Source organism: Gavialis gangeticus, unplaced genomic scaffold (genome assembly GCF_001723915.1).
Source record: "Gavialis gangeticus isolate Ggan-Ray unplaced genomic scaffold, GavGan_comp1, whole genome shotgun sequence".
In the NCBI taxonomy this organism is placed as follows: Eukaryota; Metazoa; Chordata; order Crocodylia; family Gavialidae; genus Gavialis; species Gavialis gangeticus.
In genome coordinates, this window is record NW_017729024.1 from 124,084,180 (window position 1) to 124,107,330 (window position 23,151).

Sequence of the window (23,151 nt, forward strand, 5' to 3'; positions counted from 1 at the left end):
GAAAAACAAGACAGAGGTGTGCAATTTACAATTATAGATAGAAAAAGATCCTGTCTCCTGAAACAGAATAGGCCAATATAATAAAAACAACTGAGAAGCAAAAACAGATGCAGAAATGTTCTCTGAATTCTTCCATCCATTAGCTTCTCTTTCCTTAATGGTGATGATGGTTGTCACTTGGCCAAACTCCCAAGAGAGGATCAATAGTTATTTCCTCCCAGAAAAAAAAAAATATAGCGACTCTCACTTTTGCATGCAAAGTAATTTGCATCTGATGTGTTTGCCTTTTCTGTAATATTAAAATTGACTTTAAAAATAACAACCCCTGTTGTGTCTATGGCAAACTAAATGCAGGAACATGCCCCACCTTTGTGCAACACAACTTCAACAGTGCAGTTATTACCATTCACGATGGCAAAAGCACAGCAGAAACTATGGAGAAACACTTGTTGACTTCAGTGGGCATAGTATACGCATGTCTGATGACCTCCTTTTGGTCAGATGTGAAGGCTGTTACATGGATCACAAGATCAAAATGCTTAGAAGAAAAACCATGGAGACATCTAAAAGTTTTAGTAATGGAAACTTCATACATGTTTATAGTGGGTTCTTCAAGGTGGATTTTCAAGCAGAGACTTTTATAAATAACTCAGATGGTTAATACTTGACCTAAATCTTTTTAACTAGGACTAAGGTCCAGATACTCACTGCCATTTCCACTCTGTGCAGTGAATCCCATAGTGGGAGAAACAGCCCCCAAACACTGCAGATGTTAAAAGCAGCTCCTATTTTAGGTAGGTGCCCTATGGCTGATTCAGTGCCTACTACCAGGCTCCCAGAAGCAGGGAATCTATCCTACCCTTTCTACAGCACTACTAATCTCAGCCTCTTGTTCAGAAAAGGAGTCACAAACAGGGCAGAACATAATACCATATTTAATTCCAGGACTCTTCCAAATGGTGCCTACCTGATTACAGTAATGTTTGATGAGGTTAAACACGAACCCACGGTCCATTAGGGAAAGAAGATCATACAAGAAAAACGCAAGACTAATGTTGATCTTTTCTGCTTGCTCGGTTTCCTTTAACAAAATAAATGCAGTTACAATACATAAGAAAATACAGTGGCAGAAGCTGTATTACTACCATTAGTTAAAAACAGACTGGGTACAGTACTATCCAGGGAAACACCAGGAAAAAGACTAGGCAAGTCTCTTTCCACTTCTAATGTATATGGGTTTTATAAAAATATATAGTATTGTTCCTATATAATCATTTCAAATGTTTATGGACATGACTATCCCAGCAAGATAAAATAAAAATTATTACGTCTGTGGGAAATGTAGCACAAGCCTTTTGAAATATAATTTAGTATTGTCATTCACAAGCTTTGTCTAACTAAAGTTATCCTAAGTTTAAACAACATTAAAACACCAAAAAACCCCCAGAAAAATTGATTAGCTAGTATTCAGGTCCAAATATAGCTCATTCATGACTGCAAAAGGAGTTGCAGGATACAAGATTAAACAGAAGCTCTCTGATTCATTTTTCCACATTTATACTTTTTTGTTTAGATGTAGCAGTCCATTTCCTGTGACCTTTACTTGATGCTATAAAATATTTTCCTACAATCCTCATGAGGCAGCTTCCCAGCTACAGAAAAGCAAATCAGGGATATTACTGCAGAATGTGAAATGAGTTATTTAAAAGAATACCATATTTCCACACATCTAACATGCACCTTGTTTTTGCAAGGCATTATAAAGATTTCTCCCCCTCCACCCTACATTTATGACTGCAGAGAGCAAGAGCAGAGGCTAATCTTCAGCTGACTCACCTTCCCCTTCCTGCTTAACTAAAGCCCTAGCTGCTGCTGAAGGCTGGTCTCCACTAGTAGATCTCTGATCTGGAAAAGAGCTAAAGAGCTGCAAAATAGAAGGGGAGACCAAGAGACCTAGTAGACAGCAAAATTCCCCTAGAAAAGGTTAGCTTCTTTAGTGGGACCTCAATGCTGTTAAAAAGGTTATTTGAATACCTGTAAAGTGAAGAACCCTGAGCCATTAACTCAATGGTCCATTAATAAGCCATTCACTCCCTTAGCTATCTGAAGAGTAGTACCAGAGCTGCTGCACTATGGAGCAGGAACTGAAGCAGGGTGCAAAAAAACCAGCTTCCCTGATTAATAAATATATTCTAATTTTGGGGGGCTGATTTTAGGGAAAAAGGTATATCCAAAAATTTGGAAAATGAAACAAGCAGGTTGCTATTGCATGTGGTAAAAATCTGTAAAAAAAAAAAAAAAAAAATCACTTGAATGTCATCCATCGTTGCTAAGCAATACTAATACATGATCCCAATTCTGTAAACATTCCAGGTAATTTTAGAAGAATTTTCATACATGACAATCTTTCACTGTTAACTCCCGCCATTCCCCAGTCCTTGCCCTATTAAAAAAGGATCTAGTTGACAGTACTTTCTCTACAGACTATTTATGTCTTTTCTGTGAAGAAACCATTAAAATATTGGAAAGAAAATGTGCCAAGCTTCTTCAGAGCAAAAATTTTAAATGTTTTTAGAACACTTTCTACATAATATGAATCAATTCCTCTCCCCGCTCCAAACCAAATGCTTTGAAAGATTTCAGTGACCCAGATATTTATTTAAACATTGCTCTGCTCCACACATTGAACTCACACGTAAGGACCAGAAAGCGAAACAAAGGCCATGCACAGACATTATATTTGTAGTACTATATGCACCCTTGTAGCACTACAGGGGGTGTACATACATGCACTCCACCTGTAGCACTACAAAAATGGCTGCAGCACTACAAATATTTCCATTTGAATCAGGAACTTCTCTGTAGCTCTACCTTTTGTAGTGCCACATTTAACTTTTGCACCATTACATGCAGTGCTACAGAGGACCCATGGGCTACAGACAGATGTTACACATAAACTGGTTTAAGTGATCAGAAACTGGTTTAAACCTGTAACAGAACAGATGTTCAGTGCACATAAACCAGTTTGAAAATGGCTGAAACCGGTTTAAGATAAACCTGGTTGAATGTAGTATCAGACTTAACTGATTTGGCTCAAACTATTTTATGCAATGTCTGTCCCAGACCCCTTGCCGGTTTAAGATAAATCAGACTCCCCCCAGCATCCCGGCATGCCCTCTGGGCTGGGTGGGGCTCTCTGCTCCACAGAAGGGCTGGCCCCTCCCTTCTGCTCCCTGGCTGCAGCTCTGGCAGGGACAGCAGGCTGCTCACCTCCCTCCCTCTCACCATTCTCTGCTAAGCAGGAATTCTGCCCCCCACCCTGCCTTGTGGAAAGGTGTCTGTGTATTAGCTAGCAGACCACACGCTGGTCACAGCCCATGCTGAATCAACAGGTAGTATTAACAGGTAGCTGGTAATGTTCCTCAGTTGTTTTCTTAATGGGGTGATAAACACTGAGTTAGAGGTGACAAATACAGTTATCAATTCCCTGCTGGGCTAATCAGAGGATCCTGCCATAGCCTGGCCACGTCCCCCCTCAGTTCAGTACTGGGCAAGGGAAGGGAGGGCTGCTTTAGCGCCCCCCCCCAGCTTCAAGCCTGACCCACTGCAGGTGTGTACCCGCATTTCTGGGGTGTCTGTCTGTTTACAAAACTGATTTAGGCTATCCACATCGGACTAACCGGCAAAGATTGAATCAATTCAGGCTCAGGCTTTTTGAATGTCTATCCCTAGCCCTGCAGCATCCCACAGTGCTCTGCTCTCCTCCCACCCCTCCAAAGAGGAAGGGAGGGAGAGAAAGCAGCAGGTAACTGCAGGGATGCAGAGCTGTAGCCAAGCCAGGAACAGGGACTTCAGTTCTGTTCACTTCAGCAATCTGTCAGAGACCATGATCCCTAGGCAGCAGTGGGCTCTCCTTGTTGCCCTCCTGTCACAGAGCCTGCTGCTGTCTCAGTCTTAAAAAAGTGGGAATTCTGCTTGCCTTGGGGCACAGACACTTGCTGCCACAGTGCCAGAAGTGGCAGGCACCAGTGCTTGCTGATCACTGACAGCCTGCCCAGTGAATGGGCTCTCTGTCAAGGGAGTGGGCAAGCTGTCAGTGATTGTGCTCACTGAAGAGCTTCTCAGGGGGCACAGGGAAGGAGGAACAAGGAAATAAGAGAAGCAATCCTTTATCACCCCCTCCCTGGAAAACATACCTTTGCAATGATTTTGTAACACTCTTGCTGGGGGAGCTACATGTGTGAACATTCTTCATAACAATATATTTTTGTACCTCTCCACAGACTGAGACTTTGTACTGGTAGGGAAGCTTGTGTCCCCCAATGACCCTCAGAGCTATATCACCCAGAGTCTCATATCCCTGGCAGGGTCAACCACGGTGAACAGTCCTGAGGGAAGGTTCCAGACAAATCATGGTCCAACCCCAAGTCCTCAACGGTGGATCAGGTGGAAGAAGATTCGAGGATCTCAATGGCTGCAGCAAGATGGAGGTCTCCTGTATTCTAGGATTCTCCCTTGCCACTGGGTTCAGATTTCCACCTTTTCAAGATTATGTGGTTCCTGTTTCTGTGCAGAAGCTTCCTCATGTTAAACAAAGCCATGCACAGACTTCTACCACAGGAAACAACACATCCTCCTGTACTACCCTACAAAGGCCCTGTGGCAATAGACCAGTGGTGATGGAGGCAAGATTAGTGAATCTGGCAGTCTCTAGCCACGAATCTACATGCAAACAGTGGTAGCTGATGATCATCTTGCACCTAGATTGAGACAGGGTTGCAATTCAGCAGCTGCTACCATGAATGAGCAGTCCTATTCAGGATTTCCTCTGCTCACCCCACATGGGGAAGGGGCTACAAAAGGTGCCCTAAACCTATACTGTCTTATCTGCTCCTGGCTGGGTAAGCATGTCCAGTAAGATCACTCTGCAGTTGAAAACATTATAAGATGACAATAATTTTTGCAACATAGAGTGTTCATACCTTGATGGATAACCAAGACAATAAATGACCAGAGAGAAGAACTGCCATTATCTCCAGGGAACTAGTAAGATACAGCATTGACAGTGCAGCTCTGAATGAGAACAAATGACCAGATGAGGGTCAGCTAAGGGAAGAGGGTGGAGGCTACACTTTCTTCTGGAAGGGGAAACTGGCCCAGAACAGATGTGTTCATGGCATTGGCTTTGCCATCAAGAACTAGCTCATGGGTCAATTTACAGAGCTCCTTGTGGGCATTAATAAATGTCTTATGAGCCTTCATCCTAATCTCAGTAACAACTAGTATGCTACCATCATCTGCACATATAACCCAATGCTTGATGCTGACAATGACATCAAAGAACAGTTCCACTCCAACCTCGACCACATTCTAATACTAGCAAGGAGGACAAGTTCATTCTCCTCAGTGATTTCAATGCCAGGGTTGGATGTGACCTGGAACTCTGGAGTGGCATCACTGGGCAGGAAGGAGAAGCAAAAGCCAATTCCAACAGCATCCTTCTCCTGAGCAAAGACACAGTGAACAGTCTCATCATCACACACTTGAATTTTCAGACAGGAGTAACAAAATCAACAGCTTGTGGAGACACCCTTAATCTAAGCACTGACCCCTTCTTGACTATGGTTAGAAACTATAGTTAGACTATTGTTAGAAACCATGATTGAATGAATGCTTGTATCACATGAGCCACGCCAGAAACCGATGACTGCTGGACAGATCACAGTCTTGTCAGATCCATTATGAACATCTGGCTTGCTCCAAAACACCAAAAACAACAACTAAAAGCAACAGAAAGACTCTCAATACCAAATCAAGACCCGAATCTCTGTAAGGATCTCCAACAGTGTCTCTATGGAAAGCTCTCTGCCCTGTCCACAAAATAAGGCAACAGTGAAGAACTCTGGAAGGGGTTTAAAACAGCCATTCAGATGGCCTTTGCTGAATCCACTGGCTATACCACTAGTCAACACCAAGACTGGTTTGTGGAGACTGACACCAAGATCCAAGCCTCCTCAACCAGAAAAGAAGGGATCATTCTGCTTGGCAAGGTGACACCTCATCTCAGCAAAAGGAGGTGTACCAGCATTTCAAAGCTGAAGCTCAAAGAAGAATCCGGGAAGTCAAAAATCAATGGTGGCCAAATAAAGCTAAAGAGATCCAGCTCTATGCTGACAAACATGACATGCACATTTTTCCAGGCAACAAAATACACCTACATATCAACTTCCCAAGGTCCTACTTTCCCAAGATCACAGTATGGTTTGTTTTGAGGTAAAGCATCTTGTCCTCGAACCAGAGAAGAGAGAGCAGAGGAAGGAGAAGGAGAGAAAGCCTTGTCTACAGCCTACTCTCCTCCCTGTGGAAAAAGACCTGCAACTTCTGTGGATGGGTCTGTGGCTCAAGGACTGGACTCTTAAGTCACCTGAAGACCCATCAATGAGCTGTTGTAGAGATCATTCTTGAATCAAGGGATTGCCGATGATGATAACATTTTTGTAGGACTGCAAAGTGCTATGGCACATGCAATGCTACAAATGCATGTCTGTCTATGGGCTAAGTGACTTACTACATTTGCTTGCATACAACGTGCCTTGAAATATGATGCACACCTTGTTTTTGAAAGACAGAACAAAGCAAAAAAGATCTTTCCTCACAAGTAAGTAACTGAGAAACAGCAGCTAGTGAGCTGAACCTGCTCATTTTTCTTCTCCCTGTGGACTGAGTGCAGACTTTACTTTTCCTTTTGCCTGGTAAGTGACAGCAACTGCTCTTATCTTATCATCTCTCATAATAAACACTCCAATTTCTATCTGCATTTTTTTTGGGGGGTGGGGGGGAGGCATGTTTGGTATGTGAGAAAATATACCATTCAAAGGGGAGTGTAAATTCATGAAGTAAACAAATACCATAAAACAGGAAAAGCAAAGTTAGGCCTTTACATTTTAAAGACTAGAATCTAACACGTTAATGTAACCTATTTAAAATGTATCATAGGAATAAGGAGTATTGAGGTTGGGGATTTATTTTTGCTCTGAGTCATTAATGGCATCTCTTTGAAGGAGATTATGATTAGAAAATTTGAGGGTGGATTTTGCATCCTCAGAGTGCAAGTTATTCAACTTCCTGATTAATCCCACTGAAACCAGTGGAACCAATCATGGAACTGTTTCTATACAACATGAATGAGGATATCAGAATCTGCCGCACAAGGATGGGTACATGAGAAATAAAGTGGAAATATTGGTAAAATTCATGTCTGGTAGAACTCCAATGAGGTTAGTAAATCAGGCTCAATGTTTCTATGGATATTTCCCAGGAGATACAACAGAAAGGAACCACTGCATTTATTTTCTTTGTACTTACCTTCTGTGGTTTAACTAGAAGTGCTGCAATCTCTGAAGTGACCACATTAACTATAGTGGTGATGTCATCTTTGAAACGATCTGAGAATCGACTTCTTCGTGGAATGTCTTGTTTCCCTATATTGTGAACATACTGAGCCATACTCTTTACCTGCAAAATAGAAAGTACTGCTGCCACACTACTGCTTTAAAGTTGGCACTGCAGCCTAATTCTACACAACCTTCCTCTTGACATAGTCTATTATAACTGCATACTAGCATAATCATAAGCTGCCTACCTGTGGCCCAAGGACTGAATGGGAAGGGAGACAACTATTATATCCTTAATTCTCTGAGCTGACACTAGATAGGTGTTGAAACACATAAGAGAGGTTTGTAATGCTGCTGTTTTTGCTGCACCTCTTTTGTACAAAGAGTAAGCTTTTAGTATTCATTATTTGTTGACTGTCCACATTACCTTGCATGCTACAGAGAGGAAGGTACAAGTCTTTTCATCATCAGGACCAGACTGACAATATCATTATTACCCAGATGAAGTTTTAAAATAAAAGGCAGTAATATTTTAAAACATTTTTATGGAGGTATATCTGTGAAAAGCTTCATAAGAAAGGGAAAATATTTCATGAGAGGTCTGAATGAAGACAGGACAGTTATTCAGTGTACAAGGAGAGAAAGAATGCCCTAGGCATCATGCACAGACTCTGGGTTGAGGGTGCTACATAAATTTAAGAAAGAAAAAAAGGGATTCCAGCTGTCTACATTCATTTTTTATTTCTGAAACTACAACAGATACCACATCTCTCCTCTACCCAGGTTCTGGATTGTGGATGCTGACTGTCAACCAGTTATATGGGACAATATCACTGCTGCTGTATTACCGCCGAAGTGTTGCTATTTCAACAGAAAACTGAAGCTTAGAAAGGAAATACTGTACCAAAGTCTTACCCAAATCCAGCACCTAAAGGTTTAAATAAAGAAAGAGAAAAACATGGCTCTTTTATTCCCATTCCTATTTGTTTTCTATCCTACATTCCTGCTGCACCCCGAACTCCCCATGAAGTCATCCCTTCAGTAACACAACAAAGAGGAATGATGATCAGACAGTGAGGAATTCTGGATGCACAGAGAATGTGGGATAGGTGGTTTGGTGAAAACAATGGGCTGCTGGGTGTAGTTCTCACCCTGCCGCGATGTCAGGCATGGGGTGTCACTTTTTTGAATGAGTTCCTACTTCTAGGCTGGCTGGTGGATGCTTTATAGGCTGTCAGTGTAAACCAATCAGTCAGAATATTTTTCAGCAACATCAATCACCTCAGTCCTCTGAGTAAAAACACCTGCGTGTGGAGCCCCGTCACTATAGTCCATGCTATAGACAGAGTGGAGAAAATGACAGCTGGAAATGAAGGAAAGGTTCCAGCTTGCCTTCTGTCTTTCCTCACTTTGCCAGGATTTTTGGGAAGTTGTTTCTTCTGCTGGACAGCAGGGGCTGACAGAGTTGGATCTGAACCAAAACCCACAATACAACCCCTTCTCCACCACCCTCCATACAACACCTTCTCCATCACCCCTTCCACACCACTTTGAGGAAGGTCATATCTAAAAGAGAACCCACATTTTGTGCTTCAAGTTTATTCCTCTATAAGGGAAGTTCGCTGGACAGACTCTTCACCTCCCCTCTCCCACAAATGGAATGAGTGTGCTCAAGTACTGTGAATTGTGCTGCCTTGTGGGAACAATGACAAATGTGCATCTACAGTTTAGCCATGAACTCAATTTACTTTCCTTATTGTTATATACTGCTCTTATATCTTACCAGGAGCTCAAAGAAGAACCAGGCATACTTGAAGACAGACTCCCTCACCATGCCAGTGCTGACCACCATCTGCAGTGCTAACTCTTCATGAAAATGCTAGATAACAGAACAGAGTATGTTGAGATTTGACTTCAAATTCAACTCACTTCTCAACTCTGAACCCCCAGTAGAACTCAGGAGGGCTGAAATTCAGTCACTATTGCCAGGGTCGTGTAGAAGGCCTTCCATGCTGGGGTGTCCTTTTTTTGAAGAGAGGATGGGAGAGGAACAACTGAGCAAAGAGGGACATCTCTGTATCCCTCCCATGGTGATAAGATGGATTTCAGCACAGTGGTATTAAAGGAGTACTGGGGGCAAGTGGGGTGAAGAGCTACTGTATCTACTTCTATGGAGAGTTAGGACCAAGAAAGCACCAAATCAAGGTCCGGATGGAAGGCAGCCATTACCCAAGCCCAGAGTGCATGAGCTTTATGAATGGTATGTGACGGGTGGTTTCACCTGGTTGTGAGCCCTTCTGTATAAAACTTATATAATTTTTGAGGGTGCTGTTCAGGGTGGATTGTGACTACTAAAGAGTGAGAAAGAAAGAAACACTCAAAACAGGACTTTTCCACTGGAACATACTTGAAGAGAACAACATAAATTTGTTGACGTGTCTGATCCCAAACATCAGGTCTAACTACCCCCAACTTTTAGAAAGCTCAAATTCATACTTTCTAAAAGGTCCATTCTCTTCTCTGTCTCTCTTTTTTGAAGTAAACAAACAGAGATCCTTAACATTTCCACAGTTAAGAACATCTACAGTTTCATTATATAGGATAAAGGAATCCCTTGTGTGACAGAAACAGAAATAAAGCTTCATATTTAAGGGCATAAATCAAAACATAGCAAAGGGCAGCAAGGAACTTGCCCTTCAGGCAACTTATTGCTTAACTGCCTGCTGCAGGGTTTATTGCACCTTCTTCTGAATCGGTCAGTGCTGGCCACTTCCAGAGATAGGATGCTGGATGAAGTGCGCTCATCTGATCTGGTGTCAGTTCCTAGGATCCTAACAAACTAGCCTGGCAACTTGTATTAGGTTAGAGAGAAAGAGTACCATGGTTGTATAACCTGCCAGCAGGGAAAAAACTAAGCAGACTGCCAACTCCTCATAGAAAGAAGGGAGGATGGAGATAGCAAATAGCTTCTTAAAAAAGTTTATTGCAACATTTAAAAAATGATGTAGATGATCTTTGTACAAAGTGACACAGAACCCAATAACTTAACACAGTACTAAAAAAAAGAATCAAAGAGAAACACAGATTGGCAGCCTGCAGGTAGGCATTTAAAATATGGCTATAGTTTGGTGAATGTAAAGCTCAGCTTGCCCTTTCAGTCCTATTCCCCAACCTTGGGAAAAACTGATCCACTGTGATCATTACAAGCTGTAATAGAAAGCCTCTAATATCCTGGTAAATCAAACATACTGGTATTTGCTTGAACTATTTGGGAAAGAAAAATGTTAACAGCCTAGGATCAAGAGGTGGGGTAAGTGATACAAAAGATCATTTATCTATCAATCTACCACTGTTTTCTGACAGTTTCATTTGACAAAACCACTAATTAGTTATTTGTACTTCCTTTGCACCTCACCACAAAGTTGCTGGCACTGTGCATTTTAATAGCTGTCTGCTAACAACGTCTCTCCCAGTTTCATTAATGATCACCCTGACAGTGTAGCAGTCTACCTTTTTACTGGATGGTCTTGGGCTTGTGCAGGCATTTGGTATATCAGCAGGTGGTTCAATATAGTAGGACATCCGACTGCTGCCACGATCCACAACCTGGAGCAAATCAGCCAGACCAAAAAGGAAAAATTAACATAGAAGAATCAGTTGCTAGTTGTAAATAAACAACAAATAAATAATAAATATATATATATATATACACACACACAGAAACCTCCTGTTCCATACCCTCTCCCCCTCCTTACATACGCACACATGCATGTGCACAGCATGTTCCCCGCCCCCAGTAGATGAAAAATTGAGTCAGAATCTGGGAGCTAAAGGATAAAGAACATTTATGATAATAGTGCCACCATGTGGATTATCCTAGCATTGCATTTACAACTTTAAACCTCTCCCCATTTCTCTCTTCAACAAGAGTTGACCTTTAAGTAAATTTCAGATTTAGAACCACCAGTTAAAAAAGGTACCTGGGAGTGTTTTCCACTAAAATAATGTCAGTTTAAATGAAGGTGAAACGGAAGCAGTCAAAGCATTATAAATGGCTGAATTATCAATATAATATTGTTATACTCTGCATCTTAATTTTGTACTAATTTGGGTAGATACAAAATTACCCTGAATTGCGCCATGTTTTAGAAACCAGTACACGGGACTAAAGTTATCAAATATTAAGTTTGCAAGCTTAAAAATGGATATGTTTGAACAGATATATCCATACAAAGAAAGCTGGCAAAGCCCTGTAATTTCTCCTAGCTGTTCTGCTTTATTTCCCTCCAGACATAAGACTCCTCATTATTAGAGATGTTTTTTTCCAGCAGTGTTTTAGAATGAAGCCTAAAAACAACCTGACATATAAGCAATCTTGATGTTGTAAAATGGTATGAAATCTATGGAATGCTGAACAAGGAAGCAGCAGATGATTTTGTGTTACACTCATTTTGTTTGGCTGGAAATTCATGCTTGGTAAAAAAAGAAAATCCATTACCAAATTTTTGGGTGGTGTCTTTTATTGGACCAACTATGTAGTTATGATAGAGTTAGACAAACTTTTGAATGCAAGACATTCTTCTCCATGCCTTGCATTTGAAAACTTGGTTAACTCTATCCCAACTACACAGATGGCACAATAAAAGATATCACCTTAAGAAATCCTTGTCAGTCTCTTGCATAATTTCTGGACCATCATGTTATAACAACATTCTTATGCTACTATAAAAAATGGCAAAGGAGAAACAAAATATATTTCTGCTGGCAATTAGGAAAGGAGTTTTTTACCAAGATCTATTCAGCCCAGTTACAGAATGATCCATTCTCTTGGGGAGTCAAGGCCAGTTTTTTCTTTCAGAAACAGGATCAAGTCCCTCCTGAGCATTTTAGGTACATGTATGAATAGACCCTCTACCTCAGAAGAAAAGGATCATCAGAAACCTGAAAAATACAAATCCTGCAGTGGAATCTCCCACCTATAAAGACAGAATCCTGAGGTCTTTACTCAGGTCTTACTCAGGGGAAAATCTTGTTGACTTGATTGGGATATCAAGAAAGAGTTTGCGATATCTCTGGCACTACACGTTGGTCATCTTGCTGGTACAGGCTAGTTAAGACCTCCTGGTGGTACATGAAGAATTTATTAGCAGGAATGAGTCCAACCCTTAAAATCTGGATTCTCATCCCACTTTTTGCTACTCTAACACTCTCTTCTTCTCTTACCTTTGAAGACATGATGTTTTTGACTTCTTCATCAGTAGCTGTTGGGGTACCAGCAATATCTGGATTGCTGCAGCTCATTACCCGGCTCTGCATAAGCCTGGACCCAACAGACATAGCACTGGTGCGTCCAAATGTGTAATAACGAGACTCTGGCATATTGGCACTGCCTGCTGTACCTGGCCATGGAAAAAGACTTTTACTAGAACCATCCATCATATTAATGCAACATTTTACCCTGTGTTCCTAAACCAAAACATAGGGCAATCAGCATATGGTTTCTGAAACTCTTTCCAGCAACATGACCAACTGTATGGTAATGAAGAGCACCTGCATTCCAGGGAAAGGGCAGTGAGCTGAGCTGCTCAGCACAGCAGACAGCCATATATTACCAGAAGAAGCTCAGAGCAACAGCTTTTTTCCTTCCTTTTTCCCTTCATTTCAGAGACACATGTCTGGACTCAAAAGCCCAGTGGTCTTTTAACATTCAAAAATTTTAGTATTATCTTTGATGTAGGCATTAGAAACAAAGAGCTGGCTTACACATGGAAATCTATCAAAGCAGCTTGTTCTGGAAAAGATTTTGGGTTTGAACTCTATGTTGTCACCCTTCTCCAGAAATTCTAACTGTAGATGAGCCCTGAGACTTACCACATACCATTCAGGCCTATATTTGAGCTCACACTTGTGCAAGGGAGTAAGAACCCTTGTCATGTCCCTCCTCAAAGCTTTAGTCTGTAAATATATGAATATGTCTTTGTTCCATATTTGGGTCATGGCAGAAAATGCAACTATTCCCCAGGAGCCCAGAGGCAGAATGTTAGGAACTGAAATTCTTAGGTGAGTCTATAAGGATGCTGTGTTTCTGGGTCACTTTGGTATATGGACCCCTCTCCCTTTGCTCAGGGCTATATCTACAGACACCTGCTCCACCAATTTATTTATTTAATTGTGCCACCCACTGCACTGTTTTCTTCTCTGCTTATATTCTTCATAGTTTGTAAATGGGAGAATTTTTTAGATCCTGCTCTGTCTTCAAACTGATGACACAAAATGTTTAGAACCAGGCATCTCTGAGGGGTCAGGTCAGAGAGAAAAGGATGCCTTTGCAATTACCTAGTTTGACTACATCTCTCTGAGGCTCTGGAAGACGAAACACATAGTAGACATAGGATGCCAGGAGACAGTTCCTCCCATGCTGATCCTTGCTAAGGTCTTTACTGTTGTGAAGACTGTTTACTATTGCAACCACCGACTCAAAGGCAAACTGGGAGAAGTTGGCTGTGAAATGAGAAAGAAACAAACAAACAGTCTCAACATGAAAGAGTATAATTTGACCAAGCCAAGACATTCTTTTTATTGACAACTGCAATTCATTATTTGATCTGGTCTCTCACAAATTCAAAACTGAGGACAGGAACTAAAGACTGGACCAACTCTGAGATCCATCTGTCCCAGTATCCCATCTCCAGCAGCTAGTCCCAGGTATTTCAGAGGCAGGGTTAGCAACCCTACAGATGGCAAATGTGGGATGAATAGCATCCCCTTACACAGGTCTTACTCTGCTCTCTAATGGTGAGAGGCAGCTAGCCATGTTAGTCTGAAGTCAGAGAAGGTAGAGGAGAGATGCACCTTACAAACTAACTAAATCAGTGATGCATTAACTGTTGTGAGCCCAAGCTCACTTCATCAGATGCTGTCTTATGTCAATATTTAATGGTAAACATTAGCCTATAAGGCAGGAGCATGAGATTTGTATTCCTCCAACACTTCTGTTGATTTTAATTATAATGCTATACAAGATGTCTCAAAAAAAGTATGTGCACTTGGGCTATTAGGAATACAGAGACAATATTATCGACCTGAAGTGCTATTTATCATTTCTATCTGCACTCAAATGATTTTGCTTGCATCCTCATTGCAAAGTGGGTGAGTTCCAATCAGAGTTCAACCAGAACCCAGTTTCTAACCTATCCCCTAACCTGGTAAGATAGCTCAGGTTTAAAGTACCTCCAAATGTGGGTCTGAGGGTTTTTTCTGTGGCTGGTTAGACAGCTTGGGCAAAAAACTCAAACACCCCCAACTTACTATCCAGAAAAGACATATCCTTAAAGTCTTATAAATATCTTCCAGAAGGTAAATTAGAGCAAGATATCAACTTCAAGCTAGCCACGTGTGTAAAACATCTTGCAGCCATATCTCCCGGTTTGCTTGCATCTCAGCTTTAACATCAATGCTGTTCTTGCGGTCAAAGCCCAAGCTTCAGTAAGTACCTGCCTGGCCAGCTATGACCATAGGTTGTACAGCCAGCTGGAAGAGTTTGTCCAGGATCAAGTGTAAAAACAAGATGAGGGGCTCAAGGCGAGAGGAATTCAAGCAGATAATGCTGAGTTTCAACTCGTGTTCCAGTGTAGCCTCTGTGATCTTCTGCTCCATCACTCGAATTGGGAAGGTGACTTGACTTTCCAGGGAATGACACAGAGTGAAGAATTTCTCTAGGTGGTTGTCCTGTCAATACAATGAAGGCTTTTCCACATGACACTAGACAGTTATGGCTTTCTACACAGTTGCTACCAAAAGCTAGTCAGAGACAGATAGAGTTTGCTGATAATAAAGGAAAAAAGTCACCAAAAGCATTTTCCAAAATTTTCTCACAATTTTGAGAAAGCTGAGCAGCTTTAGAAAGTGTATTTCAAAGGAGCTACCACACCATTTATTTCATTCAGTTCATCTGGTACACATCCCAGGCTCTCACTAAGTCACATTATTTAAAAACAAACAAGCAAAAATGTTAGCTCTTCTCTGCAATGTCTCCATTATTTATTCCTTTACATTATTGCACTGGTTCATGGGTAGGAGCTATTGTGGATGACAGTCTCTTTCCTAAGACAGGTGCCTGCCCAAGTAGATACCACATCCACGTAAGTGCCTGTTGCACAGGGGTAACTGCCCTCCACTGGACTCCAGGTCTTTTCCCATTCCAAGTGCTTTTAGGAAGGATGGCCAGGATGGTAAAAAAAGAGGGTAGGAGGGAAATTGAGGCAGTGCATTTAGGAGCACGATAAAGTCCTAAATTCCCAGGACACTGAAATTATCAGTCATGGAGTCCTCATTTAGCCCAAAACTACTTACCTGGACTAGACTTGAACTGGCAACCTAGAGATGAAGAGCTCTGCATCCTATTCACCAGCCTGCCCCCCAAAGTCATCCAAGACCCTAGTAGCCTCTTTTCAATGCAACTTCTGAGGGAAGTAAAAGATCATGCCTTACCTGGGTGTGAACAGAAGAAACAGCCTGCACTTCAACATTAAACACTCCCTTGTGTCCTTCAGCCCATTTAATTGGCGGTGACTGTGGTGGAACTTTCTGCATTGAAGATAAAATAGGTTCCTCAACCTAGCACATCTCCTTATCAGTACGGAAACAGCAAACCCTGAGTAACCACAACTTTGGGGGTGCTTTTCTTTTTTAAGGTAAAAAATAAGAAGTTCTCCAAGTATCCCCATTCTTTTCCACAGCTCTTTAAACTATTCTACACTGGTCCGGTCTGCCAAGCCACCGAGAGCAGTGGTGCAGTTTGGATCTGTTTGGTCTGACTTCCATTAGCTATGTTGCATTAAAGCACTCCCTCTCCCTCCCATACCAGTCTTCTCAGAGGACCCCAAACAGAGCTTCTGCAACACCCCTCCCCCAGGCATTGTGGGATGTTTGGGTGCTCTAAGCCATCAAGAGTAGAGAAGTGGTCATACAAATCAAGCCCCTAGCTTGGAGTAACACAGGCCTCCATGGCCTGCCCTATCATGGCACCTGCCAAACAGATGCTTCTGCTGGGGTTTATTTGGATTGCTCCAAAAAGGATGTGGGGTATTTTGTAAAGTTCTTTTTTTTATTAAAGTTCAAAACATTAATGACGCAGCTTTCATTTGGAAAAAATATTACCACTTAGCAATTTTGTCTGTTACCTCTGGAGAGTGCATTGAATAGTTTAAAGGCAGTTTATCTAAGGCAACAGGAAGACAATAGTGTCCAGTTTGCAGACGATCATTTAACAGAATTGGCAGCCACTGAAACAGAGGAGGCAAAAACATAATATTTATTTCTTCATATGATCATGGCTATTTACCTTGTAAGTGGTAATCCTACTTACCACAACAATGATTAGATAATGACCAAAAGTGTTTTCTCCACATAGTATTTTCTGCCAAATCTTTGCATTTTTTAATTCAGTGATTGCCATCATAGAAACACCATCACAGCCAGACTTTCTATGACTTAAAGTTCCTCCCTTCTGAAGAACAGGTACATACTTTGAGACCAGCATACCTAACCCTGGTAAATCCTATCAGAAGCACAGAGTCTGTGTGTACAAACACTTAATGTTTCCAATTCATAACAGCACATATCATGGTCCGGAGTAATTCCATTGATTTCAATAAAGTTTAACCAGGGATGAACTGAACCATCTGGGCACCCCTATTAAGGTCCTTCAAACTATAGCTTGATGGCTGGATTCTTGTTAATGTCAGAGGTGAAAAAGGGTGCACATTCAAGCTACATGGGTTGGAATAAATTCTTTAATTCAGTATAAGAGATATTAAGTTCTAAAATTGAGTAAAATCTTGTTGGCAAGATGCATAATTTTATTGGCTTCAGTGGAATTATTCATGCACATGAAAGTGAGGAAATTTATGTAAATTTGAAAGATTGGAGCCAATAACAATAATTCAAACTTCACACCTAATGTATAGTTTTTTGTTGTATATGTTTATTTTGTTGAAATTCAAGGTTGAATCTCACTTCCATCCTTCTAAAGGAGATAATTTTAGCCCCCAGCATTTTTGTGTCTGGAGGTCTTCCTTTAAAAGTAAGGTTCTGTATGTATTTTCTGGACGTCAAAGATATTATGGAATTTTTGAGGACAGAAGCATCCTGATACGTACTCTTGTACAGAGCATTTATAGATCCCATCATTTTAGGGATGAAGGTGTTTGGTAGTTCTATATGTAGACAACAGCAGATAAATATTTTGGTAACACACAAGAGACAAATTTTACAAGATCCTGCTGTTTGTTTGCAGACCATAATATTATCAAGAACTTTGGGATGTTTTGGAAAATATACTATCATCATGGTTGTCGCTTTTTAAACTTTTAAAAATGTTAAAAACAAACAAAAAGTTATAACAGATAATACAATGAGCAAACCACTTAAGTAAAAATTCTTTAATCCTATAATGAGGGATGAAATATATGTATTTTTGCAGACAAGACTCTTTGGATATTATAACATTACTGCATGTTCTTAACTTCTGGTTTTTTGATTTTTTTTGTTTTGTTTTTAATTTAGGAAAGGGTCAGAACATGATATAGGATACAGATACTACTTAAAATTCAATTTTAAAATAGTGTTTTAATCATGATATAAATTATAAACAACAGCATATTAGAATACAGTATAATAATAAAAAATAAAAAAATCCACTGGATTTATGAACTATGCAATATACTATATATTGTATAATTCTGCAAAGGTTTATATGTGCATCTAACTTTACACACTATAAGTAGGCACACGGACTTAATTAGGACAAATCACAGTATTTAATTTAATCACTTCCAAAAGACCTTGTAGGTTAGGGGCTTTATATAGCATTTGATGTGCGCAGTGATTTGCATCTGCACTTATTAACTCTTTTGATGCAGGCATAATATTTGAATGTAACACCAAAATTAAAATCATTTATCATTTTCTGGAAATTGTCATACGTGGCTAGAGTGATTTTACCACTTGCAAGAGAAGATATGAGAAAATGAGTTAGCTATTTCTATTAAACCACTGTTTCCATGGGAAGATGAAGTATGATTCACAACCGACTTACTGAGTATCCCAAAAGGTTCTCTACACAGGAGCCTTGCTTTGGCTGACAACTGATATGATAGAATGTGAACAGTAGGTGGTGTTTTTCTGTGAGCTTAGCTGGCAGTTTAATTTTCACTTCTTCATAGAAGTCAGGAGACCTGTAAATAAAAAAAAGGCAAACACCTACACAACTAGAAACATGGAGAGAAAAACTACATTTTCTTTTAAGCTCTTCTTGGATGTTAATTAGGTAGACAGCTCCCTCCAATTGTGTAATTAGCTCAGTTAAGCAAATGAAGTAAATAAACATACATCTCTGACTTAGCTACTCTGCTGACCAGAAGAGAACACACAGTGCTACCAACTGGGAAGCCTCTGATATCCTTCCTCCCCACTCTTTCAGAACTGCCTTCTGCTAAGTTTTTGCAAACACTTCAAGCTGGAGGCCGAAATCACCTGAAAGTGTCCTTTTAGCTTTGTCTGGAATCACTTATTCATCCAAATGAGGATTATAATAAACCCCCAACCATATCTTATACTTCTAAACATATGTCTTAACTTTCAGATATAGTAGTCACGCATACACTTTCAAAAACCAAACCAATGAATAAATAAAAAATACACAATAAAAAACCTCTGTCCAGGATCTAAACAAACAGGATTATCTGAATTCAAATTGTGACAAATCCTCATTGCAGCACATTTTTGGAAAAATATTTTTCCACATAAGTGCAAATTTTCCAAAATAAACTGTGGAGGCTGAGTAGTACCTAAAGATGCCATATACTTAAAGTAGTCCTGAATAAACTATTGGTATTTGCTGCATCACAATAAATACACTTACTTGTTATGATATGTGACAGCTGTGGACATCTCTTGCACAAATTCTGGGCCTGAAGACTTCCCAAAAATGATCTGCATTAAGAAATAAAAATAATACTGATCAGATACACAGCTATGGAACTTTACCATTTATAATCAATTTATGAAGACACCTTACATTAGATGTTTTACATGGCAATATCATGCATTATGTTACAGACTTGAACTATATTATCTCCCCCACAGAGTATTTTTGATGAAACTCCTGATCATTCAGTTTAGAGAAATTAGTTTTCAAAAAAAATCTGTACCAAGCATGTGTGAATTAATATATTTTTCCTAAGTCTTATAATTACCTGGCCAAATTTGGGCAGATTGTCATGCAAGAGAGAGGGGCACATACTTGATATAAAAAGCTGCCAAACTAAGTCCTTCTTCCAGAGCTAACACTTCTTAATCCAAAAGTCTGATTTTTTTTTTTTATTTAACGTGGACAAAACAATGTATTTTTCCCCTACTGTCATTCTGGGAACCCATTTTTTGCTGAAATTTAAAAACACTAGGGCAAAGTATGTTGCATAATAAATTTTAGTTCGAGAAGCAGTTAGCCTGCTTGGTGAAATAATGGGCAAGCTACATGAGCTCTCCAGTTAAAACAATTCTAGTTTGATGCAAAGCCTGCTAAAGACCCCTTAAATGTACAAGAGCCCGAGTTTATCATTCACATGCTTTATCAGTTCTGCAGCTGAGCATTCTCCACACAGCACTGCACAGAGCATTTTTGTTCAGTAGCGGATATAGAAATGGGGCAAGAGCCTTTTTTGGCTGTGCCACAAACTTTGAGCAAGCTTTAAACTCATTGTTGGGTCAGTGCCAACCTCTGCCAGAGCTCTGCTCAGTGATGAACTCTCAAATCACTGGCTGAAGCTCTGCTTTTGCATGACTCTGGAACCCTGAAGGGCGCAGCAGGGGTGTGAATGCTGCTTATGCTCACCCTCACCCTTGCCACTGAATTTAATAGCAGGGCATAGGAGAAGGTTAGCAACAGTGGCAGTGACAGTGGCAGCAGCAGCAGTGCTCACCCCCTGGGCTCCAGAGCTGTGTGAAAGCAGTAGCTCTGCATATGTGGAATAGCCAAATGGGGGAATGGGGCTACAAACACACCCCTGTTAACATTAGATTATTCTGCATTACCGGCATTGCACAGGCAGGATCTTCCCCAGACATGAACTGAATCTTAATGGCAATGTTTCTTGCAGAGGCCACTCGGTTAGCAAAATTCAACCGCTGTGGATAAACATAGAGGAGATTTCTGGAAGAAAAAGAAAGGAAGAAAAAAATGAATAAGCAATTATTATCTACAGGTTTTATAGGAAAAAAAGTACTTAACCTAGCATTTGCCATCTGCCTAATCTTACAATTATACTTAGAAAATGAAAGCTTTGAAAGGACTTCTTTACCAGTAGAAATAGTATGCCAGAAAGAGTAAGACCTTGCTGCTGCACAATGGAGAACTCATGTTTTCAGGTACCCCTTGAGGCAAACTATGTTTTTGACCAGGCAACTTGGCAGTCCCTCAGTGTTCCAGTTATTCTATTATTCCAGCCCTTTAACTCTGAGCCTGAAGGATAAGCAGGAGACCTCCATTCTTGCATGAGAAACAGTTTTCTTAAGTCTAGAGCACTAAGCAGTTGCTTGTATGGGTCAGCACTAGAGGGATGACACTAAAGACACCAGGGGAAGCAAAGCTCCCACTAGCAAATACCGTACACCTACCATCTGGCTGCTGAAGAACAGGGACGTATCACACCTGTTGCATCTTAGTGTAAGGGAGCTTGGAAAAGGGGAGTTGAGAGAATGTCATGATTTCTGTCAATATAATCAACCTTGGTTTTTAGGATTTGTTTTCCAACAGACAAATCAAATACAGTATAATCTACATAATAGTTGTATATATCAAATCTAGAGTCTGGATGCGCCATTCATACTATTTTTTTTTAAGCCAAAGTTTATTCTTTTACTAGATAGCCGTCATAGGCTTTGTAGCTGCTAGAAAATAAATCTTATAACAATAAATCTTATAACAATTCAGATGTAGCATTTTAAGCTTCCTTTCCTTTTGCCAAGGAAGGGAAAGTTCACGGCACACCAATTCTCCGCTAATCCTTCAATCCCGTGGCATTCCAGATCCTAGTGATATGGCTTATTATGAGGCAATTTCATATGGGAACAGATGAAGACCATTTTTACGCAGTAAAAAGGTACTGATTCCATAATCTCCAGGACATAAATAAATGAACAATTCTGGCTTTATGTAATGAAAAACAAAAAGTTCCCTGTTCAGAAAAGCTGGCCTGTGGTTTTCTGTAAATCTTCAAGAGCAAACACAAAGCTTCTAAAACCTCTCTTAGTATCACAAAACAAATAGGAAGCATTGCTGGACAGGTTGCAATAAAGAAATGGACTTCAAATGAGAAAGGATATGCTCAAAGGAAAAAAAAAGAAGACATTCAGCAAATAAACCAAACACTTCAGTTCCATGTTTCCTGGGGTCATAGCAACCAGAGGGACAGCATATTGATGGTCCTGGATTAATATTGACATTTTAAATAGCTTTTTAAACTGTAGAGCTTAGTGTCTGGGCATGGTGCCAATTTTTATTAATGTTTTATAGTCATTTTTCCCCCTATGAAAATGCACTACCCTTTATTTGTAGTTAAATCCCCAAAACTTGCAAGTAGCTGTTCATAGGTGGACTACAGCATCTCCCTGGAGCTCACTAATTTCTAGTGTCTGTCAATCACTATCAGCATGGGAAAGTTTACAGGATGAAGGCCCAAGAATATACAGATGATTCAACATATAAGGGTAAAACCTGGCTCCACTGAAGTCAAGGCAAAACTCTCAGCAACTTCAGCAGGGCAAAGATACTAACCAAATATATTCTAGAGGCATAATCATACCTGTTATGTTTCCCAACCCATAGTGGACAGTTAGGATGCATTTCCTAATCAATTCTGTACTAGCATAACAAATAAGACTGGCCTTCAGTAGCAAAGACACATCTTTGGATAGAAACTGCTTATGAAGAGGTTTGGGATACCCAAACTATGAGTAGGAAATACAGTATAATGCCTATACCAGCTGACCTCCCTACCATTTCTTACATTCTGTTTGCATCTGTTTCAATCATAAACTGCATATAAAATATCTCTGTATATAGTTCTCCATATGAACACAGCTGACTTAAAAACAAGACAAAAACACACACAAAAAAACTTTTCAGGCAATATTCATTCCTTATGTTGACTCAAAAAACTGAAACAAAATAAAAAGCTGCCTTCTACTTATTACCAGGGACCTTGGTTTTTTCTGTTTCAGAAATGCACAATCTCTGATTGAAAAAATATGCAAATTATTTGATTAAAACCCCAAACCCCACATTCTTCCATGATTAAAATGAAATGCCACTATGTACATGGCTATCAGTTGAAAACAATATTTTGATATATTCCCCACTTAAAATCAGTTTGGAAGCCTACCAGTGCCTCAAGTCACTATAATAAAATAAATTCTAAATACCTATAAGTTTTGGCATTGATTTTGGATTTTTTATCATGGAAAATCAGAGCTCCCCCTGCCCACTTCGCTCACCAGGATGCAGGTCCACCTGAGGCTGTCTCCTACCTCCACTGCTTTGTGGTGCTGAGCAGCCCTGATATTCTGGTGCCCTGCCCATGCCATTGCCCCTCCCTGAGTCCCCACCCACAGCCCCCTAGTCCTGCTGCTGCCCTTTACTCCCCACTCACAGCCTCCTACCCCCACAGCCGTGATAGAGGGCCAGGGACCTGGGTCT

The 23,151-nt window shown here is 40.4% G+C and overlaps 1 protein-coding gene across 2 annotated transcripts in view; it reads right to left on the reverse strand.

Annotated features, from left to right (window-relative positions):
- The window catches only part of DOCK8 (dedicator of cytokinesis 8), a 162,246-nt gene that overhangs the window by 46,939 nt on the left and 92,156 nt on the right, over positions 1-23,151 (reverse strand). For both annotated transcript variants that reach the window (XM_019517658.1, XM_019517659.1), the window contains 12 exons: positions 20,490-20,607; positions 19,318-19,388; positions 18,493-18,631; positions 16,577-16,678; positions 15,885-15,980; positions 14,888-15,122; positions 13,731-13,895; positions 12,618-12,793; positions 10,905-11,000; positions 9,178-9,273; positions 7,366-7,515; positions 968-1,081 (listed from right to left, as the gene is read on the reverse strand). In XM_019517658.1, coding sequence (XP_019373203.1) covers positions 968-1,081; positions 7,366-7,515; positions 9,178-9,273; positions 10,905-11,000; positions 12,618-12,793; positions 13,731-13,895; positions 14,888-15,122; positions 15,885-15,980; positions 16,577-16,678; positions 18,493-18,631; positions 19,318-19,388; positions 20,490-20,607 — 1,558 coding nt within the window. The remainder of the gene's footprint in view (positions 1-967; positions 1,082-7,365; positions 7,516-9,177; positions 9,274-10,904; positions 11,001-12,617; positions 12,794-13,730; positions 13,896-14,887; positions 15,123-15,884; positions 15,981-16,576; positions 16,679-18,492; positions 18,632-19,317; positions 19,389-20,489; positions 20,608-23,151) is intronic.